Here is a 22,153-nt window from a genome sequence, read left to right as displayed (position 1 = left end):
GGGTGAAGTAGCGCGCTGACCAGGACAAAGCGAAGAGACACAATACACTACACTACACTCGCTTTGTCCTGATCAGTGCTTCACCTACACAGCATGATGATTAGTCACCAACTCGCCCAACTTCCCGCATTACTGAATCTCTAGCACGAGTTGCATTGGGGCATTCGCTGGTCGCTTCATGTATGTACACAGAGAACAACATGCACTACATTCACGCCCGTTCAGAAAAGTCCAGTCGGCTCCCACGAGACGCTTACTGAACGACCCAAAACAGCCACCCTGTCGAGAAGTGCAATACGACTCGCGGCGATTCTTGTTGCTTAATTATGCGCTTACTGGTGTTGGTGTTGATGTCTGCACACCGCTCTGTGATGCTCCATAATGAGTTTCGAGGTTTCTTTCCCTAGGTACGTAGAGCGGGAAAAGCCGCTTTTTTTAGCTTTTTAGATATAGACAAAGATGCTCCCCATGACATCGCGTACATTGGCTGTGTCAATAAACAGCCAGACAGAAACACGCTCACAGGTCTACAGCAGTTCTTTTTCCTGGTTTTCTGGGTAGCCAGTGGGAGACTAACGTGACCGACCGTTATCGCCAGTGTTTCATGAAGGTATGTATTTTCGGCAAACAACCATACTCGTCAGCAGCCTGTTGGTTTTGCCCGCTGACAAGGAGAGACTCACCTGCCCTGGCATAAACTGGTCGCCTCCGAACGCGGACACGCACGGCTTGATGCCGCCGGTTCCAAAAGCGATGACCGCTAGGCCAATCATGGGAATCCAGCTGAAAAATAGACACGTCGCAATCACATTCGAACATATGTCAAGAAACAATGGGAAAACACGGGGAAGGCGGGAAATTCAAGATGATGTGCAAAACGAGAAGGTAAAAGCGAGAGCCAACGTTCCGACAAGGGGACCTGTCTTTTTCAAGGCCTTGAAAAAGACAAGTCCCCTTGTCGGAACGTTGGCTCCCGCTTTTACCTAGAAAAAGACAAATTCACGTGGCGAAGCGTTGGCTCTCGCTTTTACCTTGTTCTCGTTTTACTCATCATCAGAAAAGAATACGACTTACGAATATTCGAACATCTCTCACGCGGAAATACTTTCCCTTGGGGAAATTTCTGAGCTCCAGTTTCCCTGGGAAAACACTGGATACTCCATTATCTTCAAAGAACCTAGTTAGATCGGAAACAATGCGGACATTGTCACCACACCGCATCGTCGGGTCTAATACTCGCTCATAAGTAGTTTTCTAGAGAATAAAACCTGCTTCCACAGCCGAATATATCATTGGCTAACATCTTAGACAAGTTAGATGATTTGTTTTACTTTGTGACGGCTTGAAAAATTTCAGTTAAAAGAAATATTGCACGCTTAATAAAACGTCTCGATTTTTAAAGCTTAGTCTATCAAATATACCTACTGGTATTTCAAATTCATTTCGCACTTTTAGCTAATCATTCCAAAGAAAGACATTTTACATTTTCATATCCTTAAACCGAAAAGGAAAGGCAAGAACACTTTCAATTTTCTTTCCTCCTTTGCTCTGCAATCAACGAACTAGCCAAATCTACCGTTGTCGTATATTTGCGACATTTCACATGGTGGAATATTGCAGAGGTTGGGACAAAACATTCCGTCGTAGAAAAAGCTGCCGCATCTTCAGCTGAAAAGCGAATGATTGATTGCGATAAGAAAGGATTAAACACGCAGCCAGGGTAGTAGTCTTATTAGCTGTATCAGATGCTGTAAACTTTCGCATACAAACTAAATAACAAGCATGGTTTAACGCGCGCACAGGCAAACATGAATACATCTCACTCGGTTACTGCCGACACTCGCTGTCAGAACGCCGGCGTGAGGACGAGGCGAGTGAATTCCCCTTCATGATGGCTCTCGCTTCAACGCGCACAAGGCGTGCGAGAACACAGCGCACAAGAAGCCACCACCTATCTCGGCTCGGCTAGTCTTCGAACTCACCGCAGAAAACCTGCAAGATAGGACGCGCGCTTAGCCGCAGCGCCGGAGAAGCGCGCTGCCCCCCTTTGCGCGACTCGGAGAGCACACCCGCCTTCCTCCCTAGGGCGCACAAGAACACGCGGCCGCACGAATCCTCCTCACCCTTGCATGCTTTACGTCGTACCAATAGGGCGCGCGGTGGCGATCTTATCGCACTTGGGCCTTTTTTCATGCGCACCGCGATATTTCGTAGGCAGTGGCGCCACCTATGCGCAGTCGGCATGCTGGCTAGAGGACGCTTCTTGTTGTATGTGAGGTATACGTTCAGCGGGAGTTTTATTTGGTGGAGAGGGAGAGAATTTCCACTTGCGTGTGCTCGCACCCCTTTGTGGGGTAAGGTGCAGTGCGATGTTGCTCCTAACGAGGGTGGCTGTTGCCTTTAGCGACAGACTATACCGAACGGAAAGACCTGTTCTTCCTTAATCATTACTGCTGTCCATCATGCAAGAAGCGTAAAATAGAGGCAACAATTGGAGAGTCCCTCTATCTCGCCAGGAACGTTCACAAACTCATCCTCGGGATTTCCCGCCACCAGATATGAAGTTAGAAGCACGCTACACAACGAAGCAAAGAAATGGTTATCGCCATCAACCAAAACCATCCTCGTCAACGAACCGTATGTATCAACCAAGTTTGGCATCAGCACGTCGCGAGACACCTGCCCAGACCTTTCGCTGATCGCAGGACCACTCGATGCATCGTGGACAAACATCCGTCCTTTCAGCGCTCGTCCTGTCTGCTTCTAGTCTCTGTCTATGTCACTTCGCGCTACAATTCAAGACCATGTTACCGTAGCAACTCGCCCAACTTTCTATCCTTTTGCATCCACCTAACGTCGGCTCCGACCACGACCTCATCCGACTCTGTCTCAATGTCAGAAGCATTGCAGCTTCTGACATGCTGGGTCGGCCCACATGCATCATTAAAACGGACGTTTGGGTGAGTTGGTAAGCCATTTGAAACAGAACAGCGCGTATTTTGACAGGACAAGGACGTGTCGTGCTTCTCTCCTAGTCCCTGTCAAAATACGCGCTGTTTTGTTTAAAACCACGTCATCAACTGGGTTCATTTTCGGAAAGCCCGAAAGTCCTGCGGGAGGAATCCTCATACTTCATATGACGAGTGGACCAAAAAATTATGCAAGACCTAAAAACGCACACTCAGATCATCGCCACAATATATAACACCTCTCACCTGGACCCGAGGCTCCTACACCTATGGAAGGCCCTCCACAAACTCACTCGAAGGTGGAAAAAGCAAAGTCGTAATCGAAAACGATGCAAAAAGATCGACAAAATCGGAGGAAGCTTAAGCTTCGCCTTCAAGAGTGGAACGCGATAGGGTTATCGCACCCCGTTCGCACCGCCCACTCATTTGCTCGGCATGCTCTTGAATCATACAAAGACGAAACGTGCGCCTGAGCAAGCGGAACGAAACAAAGAACTCGGTGTGCCGGAGGGAGAAACGATCTACGCGAGCCAAAACGTCGTGATCGGCACGGACAGCCGGGCCGCGACGCGCCATGAAGGCGGCCGCGATCATGGGGCTGATGCCTCGATGGGATCGTCCTCTAGAAGTGGGCGAGTGGCGCGCCAGCTGTCGGGGCAGCGCCGTATGTTGCGAGGAGAGGGTCTTCTGGTGTTTGCCGCAAGATGGCTTTGCGTGCGCGACAAGCGCAGAAGAAATGTAGTGGAAACGTACTTCGCTACGCATTTAACTGCGACTTCTGTAATTTAGATGCTCATAATTACCAATATACACCGCAGTATAACTTTATACGGCACATTTCTGAGGCTACACCGCATTCACTAGAGGCGCTTTGTCCCGCTTTGAAGCATCGAACTCATGGCTGAGTGGTAGCGTCTCCGTCTGACACTCCGGAGAGCCTGGTTCAATTCCCACCCAGCCCGCTTGCAAGTTGTTTTTATTTTTGAATTGCCTTCCGCCATTTTTCGCTCACGGCCAACGCCGCCAACGCCGACGACACTGGCTTTCCTGTGACACGAGCTCCTTAACGCTATTGCGTTAAAATAAGCCGTAGTGGACAGTACTCATAGAGCCCCGCGGTGGAAGGGAGTGGACTAGCGCCATCAGGCGAAAACAAAGGGCCAAGAAGCTTTGCCCGATCGTTTTTTACAATCGGTGGTTCCGTGACCGCTTCCAGTGGAGCTGTTCTTGCCTACCAGGATTTTGGTCAAGGATTCTGTAGCTGTTTTTTTTTCTTTTATCGATTGTCAACTGGTTTGCTAGTCTCATTATTATTTAGCTAATCAGACCACGCAGATGCCCATTTCTTCACCAGGGCCAGGGACCTTCGCCTGGTCCGCTACTATTCCTCCGCAGGAGTTACCTGCGGATCTATTTCTACAATGACGGAGTCATATGGATGAAAAATCCAAAAGCGATTCAGGTGGAATTGCGATTGGCGACGGCCCATTTCCAGAACATCACTGAGGTCCGCCAGTTTGGCAGAGGTGGTATCCTCTGCTTTTCTGCAGACTAGTCCTGTGTACAAGACCTTTTAAGGTGTTCGCTGTTTGCTGCCAATTCGGTGAGCGCATTTATTCCTCCCCACTTGGCATGTGTGAAAGGGCTGGTCCGCGGCGTCGACGTAAACATGACACCGGCAGAAGTATTAGAGATGCTTTCACCGGCGGGTGTAATTTCAGTCTATCGGTGTGGACGCGTGGTCGAGAAAAACAGTATCCCTACTGAGTCGGTCATAGCCACATTTGCAGGGACAATTCGGCCATCAGAGATAAAGGCATAGCCTCTAATCTATAGAGTGGAACCTCTGTCCCCTCGTGCCCTCCAAGGTTTGAAATGCTGGCGCTACGGGCACACCTTAAAAGGATGTAGATCAGCTCCGAGGAGCCGAACTTGTGGTGAAGAGCACAATTCTAGCGAGTGCAATAGCAAGGAAGAAAGTTGCTGCCTCGTCAATGACGCGCACTCTGCTGATTATTCTAATTGCTCAGCAAAGGCACGGGAAATTCAAATTCTGGAAATCGTTGAACAAAGACATTGTTCCCGTAGAGAAGCCGTAGCTAAAATTCATGCTAGGACACAGGGATACGCCGGTGTCACAGCCCGCCAGGCGACAGCACCGGATGCGTCTGTTTCACTTTCTATTGCTGATGCCATCGACACGGCCATGGAAAATGCTATGAGCACCTAGCTGGAAACCTTTGCGAGTCATTGACACAATTTCTAACTAGCCAGATGGCGCAGATATTCGGAAAAACAACAGCAGTTGGTATAACTTCTCAAACTGACTGTCCACGTTCTTCAGATGAAGATGTAACCGGCAATTGCACGTCCCAAGATGCCCAAATTGTAGGCCCATCCGTCGATGTCAACCAGAGCCAACGCGCAGGCTTCGATGATAACACACAGGGCGCAGATGAAAAGGACATGGATCCTCGATCGTTAAAACGATGTAGATCCCCTTTCTCTATAAAAAAGCTACGACTCTAACTCAGTCAAAGACAAAAAAATATCTGAAAGACAGCCTACAAAGGAAGATTTCTTAAAGGAAAGCATCTTTAGTAAGGCAGTTACTTAGTCCATATTTTCGCAACCATAGGGCTCCTCAAAATTCTTCATTGGAATTGGCGATCAATTCACTCTGCAGCTACATAATTACTGTATTTATCATCGAAATTGTCCTCCGATATTATTGCTTTGCAAGAAACATGGCTTTCTGGACATCAGTTTTTTCAATTGAATAACTATCGATCTTTCCGACTGGACCGTCCATCGAAGGGCGGAGGTTTAGCTTTCTTTATCAATAACAAAATTAGCCTTAAGGCGAAGATTTCACATAAACAGATGTCTCCAGAAAGTGAAATTTTCGCATTAGATATAACCATACCAGGGTGTCTACCTTTCTCGTTAGTAAATTTATACTTTGCGGCAGGTGTGCAGAACACTCGATGTTTGGATTCAGCAGTGACTTCATGGTGTAAGGATAAAATTCGTGTTGGAGATTTTAACTCCCATCACACGTGCTGGGGCTTTCGAACTGACCAATGTGGCAAACGTTTGTGCGATTGGACAATCGATAATAATCTGTCTTTTCTGAACTCTAGAATTCCTACATATATTTGTAAACAGTCCCGCTCCGCATTCCATTTAAGTTTCGTAAGTTCGTCCTTCACTAGCTCATCCTGGACAGCCTTGGACTGTGCCACCAACAGTGACTACTTTGCAATAATGGTTGAAATTGCTTGCCCGATTATGTCATCATGCTCCCAAGTACGCGTACTTGTAGATTATAATAAATTTATATCCGATCTTAAGGTACGTTTCGCTTCTTATTCTAAAGAGCATGAAGACACCAAGGCTATGAAACTTTGTGCGGTAATTAAAAGAACATACATAAAGGCTGAATTTATTTTTACATCTGCAAAGAAAACATCTTATAATCCTTGGTGGAATACAGACTGCACGCGAGACCACCGACGTCGACAGGCAGCTTGGAAGCAGCTCTTCTACAACCAGCGCCCCAAAAATTGGTCTGATTACAAGTTTCACGCTGCTGTATTTAAACATACAGTTGCTCAAGCTAAAGAAGATTATGATAGGAAACACCATGATTTCCTTTCTAAATCTGAAAATAAAAATCGTTGTTTAAATATATTAGATATCGGAAAATTCTGCCATCGCCAACTAATATTGATTATGTCAATCTGCCTTCCGATGAACTGGGAAAATGTCTTGAACTCCTTGCTAAAGGCTTGGAGAGTAGATTGACGTCATCGATGTCAGTATAATTTGCAAAAATTAGCCCCATCATCAGTGTTTACTGAAGTTATATTGCCCGAATTAGCTAAAGTGATTCGAAACTTACCCTTGTCAGCCCCTGGTCCTTATGGAATTACCGTTCACATGACAAAGATTTTATTCGATCTATCTCCTAGAGACCTTCTAAACGTTATAAACTATTCCTTACACAAAGCCTGGATGCCTTTCGATTGGAAAAGAGCTAAAGTAATCCCGATGCCTACAAAACAAGGAGTAGGTTATAACATAGAACACGTATTTCTCTTACATCTAATACGATCAAGCACATCGAGAGGGTATTACATTGCAGTATTACTGTCTGGATGGCGGATAATTTAATATTAAGTCCAAACCAAATTGGCTTCAGAGCTAACTGCTTTAATATGGTGTGCCCATGCTGATTTAGAGAGCTGCATCCAACTTGCCCGGAAAAGAAGAGAATATTCTGCTTTGGTGAAATTGGGCATAGCTAAAGCTTATGACAGCGTTCAACATTCAATTTTACTGGACATTCTGCAGCATCGTAATTTTACAAATTATATTTCCGCGTGGTTGGTAGAATTTCGGGATGACGAAAATTTTCTTCCTTCAAGGACGGATGTTCCGCTTCTAAATTCAGACAGGCTCGCGGTGTTCGCCAAGGAGCAGTCCTGTCCCCAATATTATTTATTATATTATTGAGCTCCATCCCCACTTGTCAGGAAGTGCACGTTTACGTGTATGCAGATGACATTGCACTCTTTGCGGCCGACATGACATTAACCCTTTATACCAAAAATTAGAAAGATACATGAGTATGCTAGAGGTATGGCTTCAGACTTTGTCATTAAATGTAAGCAAAAGCGCAATTTTAGTGTTCCCGGTCATGGATCCGGTTTCAATTTCTATAGCTTATAAGCAAGAACCCATTCCACAGGTGAAGTCTCTAAAATATTTGGGAATCACATATAATAGAAAATGCCACTGGAGTCCACACATGGAAAGCGTAGCGGGTAAGCCACAACGTGCTTTACGTATTCTGCGCAGAATTAGTAACCGACAATCTGAACTACGTAGATATGAACTACGTAGGGATTCACTCTTGATGATTTATAAAATGTATATGCGCCCCATATTGGAACTTGGGTGCGTCTTGTTCTCAGGCGGCCCTGCTTATAAAATAAAGCTTCTGGTTCTTTTAGAGCGTGAGGCCCTACGCCTGTGTCTGGGACTCCCCAGGTTTGTGACTATTAATGTTATCTATCAATAAGCGCGCTTTCCAACATTGCCTTGCAGATTTTGCATATTAACAATTCAAGCATTTCTAAAATTTTACAGCTTGCCGCTTAGACGATCTGAATACGCCTTAATTAATGATCCAAATTCCTTCTTCCGTGCTCATTGGCCTCGCTTTCACACTCCACAGATTATATTTGTACAAAAACAATTAGATAACCTGAATGTGAACATTCGAGAGGTAATTCCATCAACCGAATCAAATCAGAATATTTAGATTTTGATTACGTTTTTCCCCCAATATCCAAGTTTCAACCAGCCACTTTTTTAAATAACCTGTTGCAATATTACCTAGCACACGTAAAAACAAGTAGCATAATAGCTACAAAGGCTTCAGTGAACAACGAAAGGGCGGGCGTAGGCATTGTCCGCTTCGGCTTGGCTGGTCATTCTCCTTGCGACTGCCAGATTTCACACCCGTTTTTGAAGCCGAACTTTTAGCAGTGATTTTAGCGCTTCCGAAACTGCCTTGAAACTCAATAAGTGTGGTTATTACAACAGATTCCCTTTCGGTCTGTACTTCGCTTACAGCTTCATTCAATTCGGCAACTCTAAAGATGTTTCTAGCATTAGTTCCTCCACAGTTGAATTCTCTAAAACTATTATGGGTACCTGGCCACTGTGGCTTACATTCAAATGAAATGGCAGACTCATTAGAGCGAGCATCCTTGAGTGGACCTATAATCCCGGATATTCCAGTAGTGGCAAACATAACAGCAATTAGATATAGAAAATATTCTAATTATAGAGATGTCAATGAATTAATAGCAACATGGACAGAATATCAGCACCTAAAATTTCCGTGCAAAACCCAGTGGTGCCCATCAAGACAATCAGAAGTAGTGATTAAACCTATAGTTACACGGACTGGTTTGACGCTATCGCCTCTGTGTCCATACTGCAAAGAAATAGAATCATTAGATCACTACTTATTGGTATGTCGGCGATACAAATTGTTAAGAAAAAGACATCCAGAGCTTCCGCTTGCTTAATTAAGGCTAATGTTATCATTATAAATGATATTATCTTTCGGTGCGTCAATTATAGGGGTCAGCCACAGGGACGTGTTTGATACCGTTTGCGGTTAAATGCGATCCCCAAAACGAATAACTTTTTGATTGTTCTCTTGAAATTTACTAGTTTTTCTGTGTCCTTATATTTCTGTTATTTTTTTCCGTCGAATAAACAACAATTCAAAAGAATAGGTAATCGCTTCAGCACGCAATTCTTGGCCATTCCCCCAGTGTGGGTACGAGCCATAATATGAGGCCATCATCATCATCATTATAAGCATCATCATCATCAGGATTATAGACTCGAAGATGGTAGCCACGACATCAACGTAGTCATCTCTTTAATAAATGGCAATTGATTGTGGGCCTTCTGTTCCTACCAGTTGGTGAAGACGGACGTGATACCACATCGCAACTGTATACGTCTACCAAGTTTGTTCTCAACGCCATGGAACCGGCCGCCGAACAACGATGTCTTGAAGAAAACGGAACGTCTTCCGTCGCCGCACTGAAACTTCCCGATTTCTGGCCCTCGGACTGTGAGCTCTGGTTCGTCCACATTAAAATTAAATTAAATTATGGGTTTTACGTGCTAAAACCACGATCTCATTATGAGGTACGCCGTAGTGGAGGACTCCGGAAATTTGGATCACCTGGGGTTCTTTAACGTGCACTTAAATCTATGTACACGGGTGTTTTCGCATTTCGCCCCCATCGAAATGCGGCCGCCGCGGCCGCGATTCGGTTCCGCGACCTCGAGCTTAGCAGCCCAACACCATAGCCACTAAGCAACTACGTCGGGTGCTCGTCCACATCGAGACGCAGTTTCGCCGTCACCGAGTCACATCTCACGCGGTCAAGTACGACAACGTCGTGAATGCGCTTAACCCGACCACTGCAGCTTTTGTCCGAGACATTTTGCTAGCTCCTCCGCCCGATGATACCCTTAAGCGGGAGGTACTACTGCGCACCACCGACCTTGAGTCGAGACAGCTCCTCTCATAGGAGGAACTTGATGACAGAAAACCGACTGAGCTGCTTCGCCGCATGACAGAACTCCTGGGAACCAGTCCATCATCAATAGACTGGAAAATTTTTCGGCAGCTCTTTCTACAGCATCTACCGAACCAGGTAGGCATAATATTATGTGCCTCACCTAATACGACGTCTGTCGAGGCCTTAGCGACGATGGCAGACCAAATTATGGATTCTTTCCATCCTGTGATATTCACTGTTGACCGTTGTTAGCACCCGTTGCGACGCAACCCCATTTACACTTTGAGGAACCCGACCGTTCAACCACGCGCCTTGCTGCGCAAGTAGAAGAGCTAACCAACCAGTTGGCTGCCTTACACTTTCGGGCGAATAAACATCAGCAGTTGCATTCGTCGCATGACGAAAACGTGTCACGCTCTCCATCTCCGTTTATTTGTTGGTATGCCAGATATGGCACTCGCGCACGGCAGTGCCATCAGCCTTGCAACTTTCTGGGAAACGGTCGGGCCAGTCACTGATGCCGGCTAGTGCTACTGGCCCGACATCAAGCCGCATCTTCTCCGTCACCAACCTTTTCACGAAACTTTGCTATCTTGTAGACACTGGTGCGGAAATTTGTGTCGTTCCCCCTACACTTCGAGACAGGAGAAGACATCGCCATGACACGTCTTTTCTCACTGCCGTCAACGGTTCCAACATTAAAACGTACGGCCAGAAATCTGTCACTCTTGACCTTCGTGTGCGACGCCCTTTTCGATGGCTATTCACCGTCGCTGACGTCGATCATCGGCGCTGATTTTCTGTGGAACTCGTCGACCTTCGCAACTGCCGCTTTCTTGACTCCTCGACAAACCCGTCCCTACAAGGTATCCCCACGTCTCCACCCCCTTTGCCCTCGCCCCCTCGCCAAATTGTCCAATAGTGCACAACGTCACGCACCGCATTGTGACTAAAGGACCACCCGTATACGCCCCACCTCGCCGCTTAGCACCAGACCGTCTCAAGATTGCAAAGCAAGAATTCGAATACGTGCTCGAGTTGGGCTCCGTTCCTCCTTCCGCTAGCCCTTGGTCATCTGCTTTACACATGGTGCCCAGGAAGACGGGTGATTGGCGACCGTGTGGTGATTACCGCGTCTTAATGCGTTTGAACGCCTCCGTAAATATGGTCTGGTTACAAACATCTCGAAGACAGAATTTGGCGTGTCGTCTCTCGATTTCTTGGGCCAATGAGTAGACGAGCATGGCAGCCAACCCACTCCATCCCGTGTCCAAGCTATTAAAGATTTCCCACGTCGGCCTTCCACAAAGTAATTACGGGCATTTCTGGGCTCTCGCTGTTTCATTCCTCGTTGTGATTCAATTTTACAATGTCTGCAAATTCTACTCTCTGGCACACCACGAGCTAGCACGCCTATATCGTGGACTAATGCTGCTGAATCTGCTTTTATTTCTGCCAAGAACGCCCTTGCTACCACTACTCTACTGGCACACCCGCAACCAGGCGCTGCAATGACCGTTATGGTAAACGCCTCTGACATAGCTGTTCGCGCCGTGTTTCAACAACTTGTTGGCAGGACATGGCAGTCTATATCTTTCTTTTCAAGGAAGCTAACACCGCAAGAAACCCGCTACAGCACTTTCGGTCGTGAATTGCTAGGACTCTACCTCGCAGACCGCCACTTCCGTCACAATCTGGAAGGGCATCAGTTGTTTATTCTCACCGACCACAAACCGCTCATTTATGCTGTTACCTCCAACAGTTCCTCACACACTCCCCGGGAAATTCGTCAGCTTGCATTTATGAATTCACGACTGATATTCGGCATATCAGTGGTACCGATAATTCCGTCCCTGACGCTCTGTCACGGATTCATATAAACGCAAGCCAAGTAAATAGTTCCGGCATTGACTTCGTTTCCCTCGCTACCGCTCAACGCAGATAACGGGCAAAGTCAAACACGCCGGACTGCCAACGATTCTCTTCTGACCGGGAGTTCACGTCGCGACACTTTCCGGTCACGGCTCGCGCGATGATGGGGAACGGGCCTCGTCAAAATGGTTCCAGATACGGATTACTTGTGACCAGCGCGGGAGTACCTCGTTCATCAGAGGTTTGAGCACGGCCATCACCTGTCAGCCACCCAAATGACTACACCGGGGACGGAGTAAGTGTGCGATCGGAGTCAGCGCACGCTCCCCCTTTCCCTGTTTGTGACGTGCGTGTGTTTGCGACAAAGCTGACTCCAGTGGGAAAGGGCAACCCACCTCCGGATTAGAAGGACCTGATGTCATCGGTATCCTGACGCCGGATTCAGGGAAATGACAGAACAATGACCACGCAGGGCATAAAAGGAGTAACGTACGGTGGGAGTGATCGGCTGCAACGAATTCATCATCAACTTTTTCTGTATTACTTTGACTTTTGTAAATATGCAAATATAGACGTGTTTGTAAAACGTCCTGAATATCGGGCCCAGCCTCACGTTCCCTTACTCCTCCACGATGAAAGTGAATTCCACATCTTCGGACCGCCAGTCGCAACATTGGATGGCCGTAGCGAGATAGTCTGCGCAGCGCTTCGACTTCGGCATGGTGAGTGCACAACCTATTCTCCTTGAATTGCCAGGTTTAACGTGGTTCTTCCTGGTAACATGGTTGTAGGAAGCCTTGTTGAAAGATACCTAGCTTCTACACTTAATTACTTGAGAAACTTGTTGGCAAAAGAGAGGTAGCCATGTATTGGAGCAAGTTGCGCAGAACAGACCTAAACTCGATATGCGCGGAATTTGGGATTGATTGTGGGAAGCAGCTAAAGAGAGCGTAGGTCATCAATGCGATAGAGGCAAGCGGCAGAGATGAGTAGGAGATCATGGAGGCTTGGGAGGATATTCAGGACCAGAGAAAGCGAGAGCAGGATGAACGCGAACGCGAGAGAGAAGTCGCCATACGGCAGGACAAAGAACGCGAAAGGGAAATAGAGGACATTGACAGGGAAATCTAGCAACTCAGGGCGCTGCAGGCACGGTCTAGGCTGCACGTATTCGAGGACGGCGAACACATACAAGGTTTTCTTGATTGTTTCGAGGATGTCTGCGCGGAGGTGCAGCTGGACCGTGACTATTGGTCTGTAGGGTTGTTGGGGGTACTTCCCTGTAGCGTGTCCTGTTGCTTAGGCCGCCTTTTTGATGTCAACTTCAGGAATTACGATAAGGCCCAGAGTGCTTTACTCCGGCATTTCGGAATGCCTGCTGAGCTCAACAAACAAGATCAAAGTGACCAATGCAAAGTTTGCCCTTTGGAAGAAACTGAGGAGGCGAGAGTGAATGAAGAGCATCGAACGTGCGATTTGGCGAGACCCTCAGAGACGGTGCGTGAGCAAAGCAAGGCCGTTGCGCAGGGCGTCCCTTGCGAGGAAAAGGCTTGTTACAGTAGCCATGAGAACTTAAAGAGGCGCCAGAGACCTTCCTCGTACCCGAGCACTTGGGCGACTTTCCGGAATCGTCTAGGATAGACCCAGATGCGGTGGTGGCCGAGCCAAGAAAGGACTCGACGCAGCAGAACAGAGAGGAGATCGCTCAGGGCTCCAGCACTGCTGACTGCGCAATGCAGTCGTCCGCCGAAACCAAGTCAGCGGCCATTCCGGAGAGCCCTCCTTGCGGAGACGAGGCTTGTTCCAGCGACCCTATGAGGGTCAGTGTAGGGCTGGATACCTTCCTCGTGCCTCAGCACTTGAGTGACTCTGTGGCATTGCCGAGGACAGAGAGCGAAGAAGAGACCGTGGCGATTCCGAAAGGCGTTCCTTGCGGGGATGAGGCTTGTTTCAGCAGCCCTAACAGTTTAAAGGAGGCGCTGAAAACATTCCTCGTACCACCGCACTTGAGCGACGTTCCGGAATCGCCAAATGGAGAATATGCCATGGCGGTCAGGCAGGGCAGGAACCCGACGCTAGACGGTTCTAGTGGCACATTCGGTGACCACCTGGCAGCGAAGAGTATTGGCGCAGGCGCCGCACGATCAGAAGAGCGAAGTACTCAGCGCATCGAAAACATGCAAAAGACGCCACATCGCCGCGTGGGAGACAGAGGAACAGGCCGTCGCGCAGAGCCGAAAAGGGTTCATTGTGGCGATTCAGGAAACGGAGTCGTCGCTAAAGGCTGATAACGACAGGAAAGGGTGCGTCTCTGCGAGTAAGGGTGCGTCTGATATGTTCCATTTGGCTGAGACATGCGGTGTGTGTAGTATTTGCGTGTGTGACGGTGACGCTCACTACGTGCGTGACATTTGTGTGTACTGCGCTACCGCGCGCGCCGAACTGGTGCGAGTGAACCCTCCGATTCGCGTGTGTTGGTGCCGCGTGCTTTTTTTGTGCGTGTGTGGCGCACACAAATTATAACGTACTATGGCGGACTTTGCCGAACCAAACAAACGTGCTCCTCGCGCTTGCCACCGACTAACGTCGAGTGCTACAAGCATCGACGTACCGCTAACCTGGTCCACGTACTGCCTTTGTCTTCGGCAACGCGAAGCCGCAGAAGCGAGGTCCGCAGAAATCGTGGACAAATGGCTCGCCAAGCGCGCCGCTGCCGCGCGCAGCGGCTGTCGCGCCACCCTGCAACACCCCTGTAACTCCCAGTGGTGCTATTAGCCAGCCGGAGCCTCCCACACCGGCCCTCTTGCAAGATTCACCCTCCTCACTTCCCCAGTCGGCTTGGCCTGCTGGTTCTCCCGAACCAACTCCCGTGGAAATGCTCGTGAGCTCCGATGAGGAAGATATGGATTGTCTACCTCTTGGAAACGCCGCCGGGACAGCGATGACGAGGGTGACGCCCCAGAGCAGTTGATGGGTTTCCCTGGCCTCCCAGAGAGCAAAAAGCCAGCGCCTGCCCTCCTTGCCCCACAGCTGAGGACCGGGCGGCCGCTTCGACCGCATCTGCAACCAGTACCGCGGTGCCCGATCCTGCCATTCCTGACAGAGACTACTGCACCCCCGGAGATGCTGTGAGTGTCCAGGCAACGGCATCACTTGTAGACACTCCTGCCAAGTCTACCACAGGGGCCAAGGTAATCTCGGAAGTTCCCCAGAAACCTCCACTACTAGCTGTCCTCGGAAAGACACCAGTTGCGAATGTGACAAGCGGCAAGCCACAGAGCGCAGCTGCCTTCCTGAAGAATTCGCCAGCTCCTCCGACAAAGCGCCTTGCCTCAAAAAAGGAGGGCAAGGGGAAGCGACGGACAACTCCAGGTAGCCTGCAGCCTCCAGCGACTGCTACCACCTTCGACCCAGCGGCTTCTCCCCAGCCACAGGCGCCACTGAAGGACACTCCCACCTAGTCCCCAAATCGCACTCTCCCCGGAACCCGAGAGCGGCGAACCAGCAGAGGACGCGTTCACCATGGTCCTCTCTAGGAACGCCCAGCGTCGCACCAGGGCTCACAACAAGCCGCCACCATACCAGTTAACCTAGCTGTGGTCGGGACGGTCCTGTTCCGCCCTTCTGTCCCAGGAGGGGCCTTCGAGCGAGGATCCCGCCTTGCTATTGCCGCTGTGCTCTCTGCGCTACCAGGTGTGTCCGCGGTCCGTGTTAACACAAAAAGAAACATTGTGGCCGCGGACGCGGCCTAGCAGGCCTGCTTGGAGGAGCTGCTCGCCACCACCGAGCTCCGAGGCATTCCCGTTGCTGCTCGTCCACCAGCTGCCCGTGGAAACAGCACGAGCTTTATACACCGCATTGACGGCGCGTCTACCGACGCAGAGCTGGCTGGGGCGAACGAGTCCAGTGTCCCTATCCTGTCTGCGACCCGCTCCAGCAACAAGGCGATGCTCCGCTTTAGCAGCCCGCTCCCTCCCGAGCATGTGTCCATATACAAGCTCCAGTTCCGGGTGAGGCCTGGAAAACCGCGTCCGTCCACTGCAGTGCCAGCAATGTGGCCGCTATGGGCACGTGGCTGCAACCGGCGACATACCTACCAGCTGCCTGCACTGTGGGAGGTCGCACGAGAGGTCGCACGGGAAGTCGCTCGCTTGGAGGTCGATGGGCACGAGGAGAAAGCTGCCCAAATGCCGCCGACTGCAATAATTGTGGTGGCAATCACCCTGCTAATACTCCTGCCTGCCCCAGGTGGCAGGAAGAACGTAGGGTGGCAACCATCATGGCGACCGCCCCTACTCCCCTCTCTCGTCGTGCCGTCCGGGCCTCTGTGCGGGAAGAGACACAGCAGGCGAAGACCTCTACGCACGTCTCGCATGCACAGGCCCTAACCGGCCGCTCACGAATGTACCAGTCGGCGATGCTCCTTCCTGGCCAGCCACCCAAAGCCGCCCCACGGACCCTCCGAGGCGGACCATCTGAAGCCGCCACCACAACCACGGAGGCACCAGCCACACCACCACCGCAGGCCTGCCCAGACCCCCGCGACCAGCTGATCCCGAGCCTGCAGCTGACACTGAAGGCCATCGGAGAGATGCTACCTGCTGATAGCCCACTCCGAGCCCTCTGCCTCCAGGCGGGAGGCGTGCCATCCACCTAAAGCCAGCACGGCTAGCAACCCATCGAGGTCCCGCCGTCGCCGCCCGAGGGTGCTCCAGTGGAATGTAAACTCGCTGCGGCGACGACACGGCGAGCTGCGTTTAGTACCTCCTGCAGTGCGACTTCGACGTTAACGCACTGCAGCAGGTATACGCCGAGGCCGAGAACATACCGCTCGCTGCGACACGGGCTACTCAGGTCCCACCACCTGTGCCACACGCAGTTGCACTGCGGCGCCCTGCCTAGATGAAGCCCATAAGCCAGGGAAGCCACGTACGGCAATCTACGTCCGCAGCATCCTGGTACATGCTGTTCTACCTGTTGCTGACATCGAGGGTGGCCCCTTGGAGTCGTGCGCCGTCACGGTACGCCTTGGCAGCGAGGACACGGCTGTGGCGAGCATCTACATTCGTCCAGGAAAGCTGTGGGATCCCTCCAGTCTCGTCCAACTGGCTGTTCGCCTCGGTGGGCATGCAGCCCTGTGCGGTGACTTCAACGCGCACCACGCAGGTTGCGGAAGCCGCAGCTGCACCCGCCGAGGCAAGGGCCTCACAGACGCCATCAGCCGAGCTGGCCTGCTGATCTTGAACACCGGGGAGCCTACCTATGTCCGCCGCAGAGCTCGCACGGCCATCGACCTCTCCCTCACCACCGAGCAGTGCTCCTACTCCTGGGCCACAACTCCGGACACATGGGGGTCTGACCACTTCCCTATCGTGATCATCCCCGGGTCTGGGAGAAGGCCTAGGTCAAGAACTTACCACGTCACAGACTGGTCCCTGTCCCGGAAGCACTGCAGCAAGTTGGGCGATGGCCGTGACTTCCTCTGCGCCATCGCGGATTGTGCTCAGGCTGCCACCGTTCAGTGCTCTGCCCAACCAGATACGCCCGCTCCGGACCTCCACCTGCTCAACCTCCGCGCCTCCAGGCGCCGTATGGAGCGCAGATCAAACCGGACGGATTGTTCAGGACGGTAAAACGTCCTGAACATCCGGCCCAGCTTCAGATTCCCTTACTTCTACACGATGAACGTAAATTCCACATCCTCTGACCCCCATTCGCAACAGCGCTTTGAATATATCTTACTGCCTGGTTGCAACGTGACAGTGATATGCGAGATGTCTACGGGTCATCCTCGACTGTACGTTCCACAACAATTTCGGCAGCAAGTTTTTGACGCACTACACTCTTTATCGCACCGTGGAGTACGTGCCACACAACGTCTGGTCAGTTCCCGCTATCAGTGGCCGCGTATGAACTCTGATGTCCGTTACTGGGCTCAGGAATGCATACAGTGCCGACGCGCCAAGGTCACTCGACACACTATGAGCGCGACTGGTCATTTTCCACCAGCAGACGCTCGTTTCGGTCACGTTATCGATATTGTCGGTCCGCTACCACAGTACTCGAACCAACGATACATACTAACCTATATCGACCACTTCACACGCTGGCCTGAAGCAATGCCACTCACATTAATGGCCCGACGAGTCCGTAGCCGAGGCCATCTCAAATTTTTCGTTACGGCGTGCCACACGCCACAACGACCGACAGAGGAAGACCATTTGACTCGTCCCTCTTTCAAGCTCTCTCCTGTCATTTGAATGTAACCACATACGAACGACAGCTTATCACCCAAGTTCCAATGTCATGGTATAACGCTGCCATCGTCAACTAAAATCAGCACTCCGTGCCCATGACTCCATGATTCCATATACAGAGCACCTGCCTTTGCTTCTACTCGGTCTTCGCACAGCTCTGAAGCATATGCACAGTGTTTCTCAGCGGAATTCGTTTTCGGCACGCCACATCGCGTATCCAGCAAGTTCTTCGCCTCGGAACCGTCATCTGCTGACCAACAATGCTACGCCGACCACCTTCGCATTACAATGGCCACTGTTGTACCACCGCCGCTTCCTAATGATCGCAGAAATATTTACATGAGCCCATCTTTACTTCGTAGCAGTCACGTATTTATCCGTCACGACGCTACTCGCGCTCCTTTACAAGCTCCTTACGACGGTCCTTTCAAAGTAATCAAGCGTGACGCCAAGTTTGCCACACTTCTTGTCAACGGATAGGATGAGATAGTTTCCATCGAACGCTTGAAGCTAGCCCATCTATACTGTGGCAGTGCCATCTCTACAATTTAAACCGTTCAACGACAGTGCCTTCATTGCTAGGGGGGGGGGGGGGACCATGTAGTGGACAGTATTCATAAAGCCCCGCGATGGAAGACGAGACTGGACTAGCGCATTCACGCGTATAGGCCCGACGATGGTAGCCTCGACATAAACGCAGTCATCTGTTTAATAAATGGCATTTATTTGTGGGCCTTCTGCTCCTACAAATCAAACAGGCAGCCGACTATGCCGCATCAGTCTACAAGGAGAATTGGCTCAAATTATGTGACAGGCTCCAGGGACCCCTATCCACTCAGAAGACGTGGCTCCTCCTACGGCACCTAAATGACCTGTTGAGCAGTAGCGGCGACTGCAACCGCAACATGGTACGCACCCGTAACGCCTATCAAGGATCTCCAGACCAGCTGCTTCACAAGCTTGGAAACAAATACCTAGACAATGAACAAAACTTCCTCCCACCACCCTACACACGAAAACCAGTACCGTACTCGACAGGGCGATATAGATATACGAACTCCATGCAGTTATTTATGAAAGCAGACGAAGCTGTGCTGCCGGGCCCGACTAGGTTAACTACAAAATATTGGCAAACCTGGAATATCAGGCCAGAGAAACGCTCGTAGACCAATGACTTTTGGACATCAAGCAAGCTATTACAACAATGAAAAAGAGTCGAAATACGCTTTCTCTCCTAACCGGGAAAGTCCCCGCACGTTGAGAACCTGCGGTCGATATTGCTCTCATCGTGCATAGGCAAGGTGATGGTAAGGGCAGGGAATAAAAGCAGCGCGAAGGACAGCACCAAAGCAGAGACGACGCACGCAGTGGGCAGGTCCTGTCCTTCTGTATGTTTTTATGCCCCTCTTCATGTAACAACCAGTCCAACTCAGCACGCTCCATCGAAAGTGTATTACTCAAACGTCTCCAACAACACGTGGACAAAAAAAAACCTGCACATGCCGGGCTTGGTTATAGAGGACATCTCGAGACCCAGGACATGCTAATTGAATTGAAGGAGGAGCACCCTGCCACACGCCACTCACCACAAGCCGTTCTCGTGCCCAACCTGAAGGGGGAATTTGACAAGGTGGCATACGAGGAGGTCCTTCGGAATAGACACAACACAGGATTCGGGGAGATCACTTGCAATTACACCATTGATTTCCTTGTTACCGCACAGCCATACTCAATATCGGGAATATAGGCCCTGATCACATCACACTAGGACACACAGGCACTCCCCAAGGTTCGGTCCTCTCCCCGCTTTAACAGTGCGCTCGTGGGTCTCTCGGAGCAGCTGCAGAGTTTGCCCAAACAACACTCTGCACTATACGCAGATCATGTGACCTTCTGGATCGGTACGGAGTCGCTCGAGCGCCTGCAAGACACCCTGCAATTGGCAGTAGACGGGGTAAACAAATATGCAAATCCGAGCGGACGTGTTCGCTCACCTCAACATTCAGAGCTTCTTGCGGTCCGGCGGCGCCGCACCAAGAAGGATCAAGATAGTCGGTCACACTGGAGGGACAGGTTATAAAGCACTGCCAAACCCTCAGAATCCTGGGATTCCTAATAAAATCTGATGCAAAACGCGACCCGATGCTCCGACATCTCTCCAGGACGACGGAGCAGGACTTACACATATCTCGAAGAATAGCAAACTGACTCCAAGGCATGAAAAACAACGACACAATCCGGTTCGTTTAGGCATTCATCCTTTCTAGGGTAACGTATGCCGTATCAGTATCTGATTCCTTTCAGCTGTGACAAGTGCTACATTGGACAAACAGGGCTCTGCGTCAACGACCCAATGAGAGAGCAGGCAAATATTTTAAAGAAGGATACGACTGCGCACTTGTCTGTGCATTGCAGGCCTTGTTCCGACTGTGAACCGCTGTTTTTTGTTGTCAAGATCCTAGGCAGAAGCAAGAACAAAACTGCACGTGAACTGTTAGAGGCCTACCATATCCAAACCACTGGTCTAGACTGCGTGAGTCAAACAACTGTTATGCTTAATGTTTTTGGAATTGAGATTGCTAACATTATAAAAGTGATAAAAATGCATCCGGTTGACTGGCGTTGTTCGCGTGTTTTATGCGTTTGCGCATGTGCATGTTTGTGCATATGTAGGATGCTCTGGTTTCAGAATAAACAGTTGTAAGTGTAGCGCTCGTCTTTCCTTTCCTGTTGCCTCTTTCTGTTTTCTCTTTTCCGAGTTTTTGCGCTAAAGAGTATCATGTTAAGTAAACACCAACTCGTAAAGAAGTCATCCTCAAGTATGCTGCGTCGTATGCGGTATTGACGAAAACCGACAAGGTCAAACTCATCATCATCATCAGCCTGGTTACGCCCACTGCAGGGCACAGGCCTCTCCCATACTTCTCCAACTATCCCGGTCATGTACTAATTGTGGCCATGTTGTCCCTGCAAACTTCTTAATCTCATCCGCCCACCTAACTTTCTGCCGCCCTCTGCTACGCTTCCCTTCCCTTGGAATCCATTCCGTAACACTTAATGACCATCGGTTATGTTCCCTCCTCATTACGTGTCCTGCCCATGCCCATTTCTTTTTCTTGATTTCAACCAAGATATCATTAACTCGCGTTTGTTCCCTCCACCTGTTACTGAAAAATATGCGCCCTGCCCATGACCAAGGGCGGCGCGACGCAAAAGCCTGTGCAGGACTTGTGGGTTCCTCCAGGAGGTACTGCACTGCAAGCGCGCGACAAGCAGCGTCTCAGGGGAACGCGTTCTCAGTGCGCACTAAAGACGGCGTTCACGAGACTCGGTCAGTCGAGGTGCAAGGTAAGCACCCGTAGGACGAACGCACATTTTGCGGTAAATGCGTTCGCATTGCGCCACACCTCTTCAAGGTCCCAGATCGATTATTTAGGCACATCGGAAAGCGCAGCTCGCACGCCCAAGCACCTGTGGTCCGGGGCAGACGACCGTCCGTTTCACGACGTACAGTTTTTCCCCATCTAACGCGTTAGAAAAACAAGAGAGCGCCTACTTGCAATTCGAATGCACCAACCAGCCCAACGTAGTACGCTCGTTAAAAACATGCCAGTAGCATGTGAAAAATTTACATTGGACAATCCAGAATATGTATGGAGGACAGATTGTGCGACAATGCCAATTTATTAAAAGGAACAACACGTAACAACCATTGCAGCCCATGTGGTTGTTCGACAGTGTTTGATAATGTGTACCCTTGCAATTTCTTCAGTGTTCTCCCGCGAGCGTCGACCGCACGCCGTGCAAGCGGCTCTGCCGCACGGACGGCACGCAAGGCGACCTCGAATGTTCGATTCAGGAACGCTCGGCGGTCACAACACTGCAAGGGCGCGCGTGTTGGCGCTGGCCACAAGAAGGCACGGACGTCGCGAGC

General features: G+C 50.2%; 1 protein-coding gene across 22 annotated transcripts in view; it reads right to left on the bottom strand.

Annotated features, from left to right (window-relative positions):
• Window positions 1–22,153, bottom strand: part of LOC142566355 (peptide transporter family 1-like) — a 732,761-nt gene that overhangs the window by 361,500 nt on the left and 349,108 nt on the right. For all 22 annotated transcript variants that reach the window (XM_075677280.1, XM_075677294.1, XM_075677282.1 and 19 more), the window contains one exon: window positions 684–783. In XM_075677280.1, the coding sequence (XP_075533395.1) occupies window positions 684–783 (100 nt within the window). The remainder of the gene's footprint in view (window positions 1–683; window positions 784–22,153) is intronic.

The sequence above is a fragment of the Dermacentor variabilis genome, unplaced genomic scaffold, assembly GCF_050947875.1.
Source record: "Dermacentor variabilis isolate Ectoservices unplaced genomic scaffold, ASM5094787v1 scaffold_12, whole genome shotgun sequence".
Lineage (NCBI taxonomy): Eukaryota > Metazoa > Arthropoda > Arachnida > Ixodida > Ixodidae > Dermacentor > Dermacentor variabilis.
This window is presented reverse-complemented; position numbering and strand designations above follow the sequence as displayed.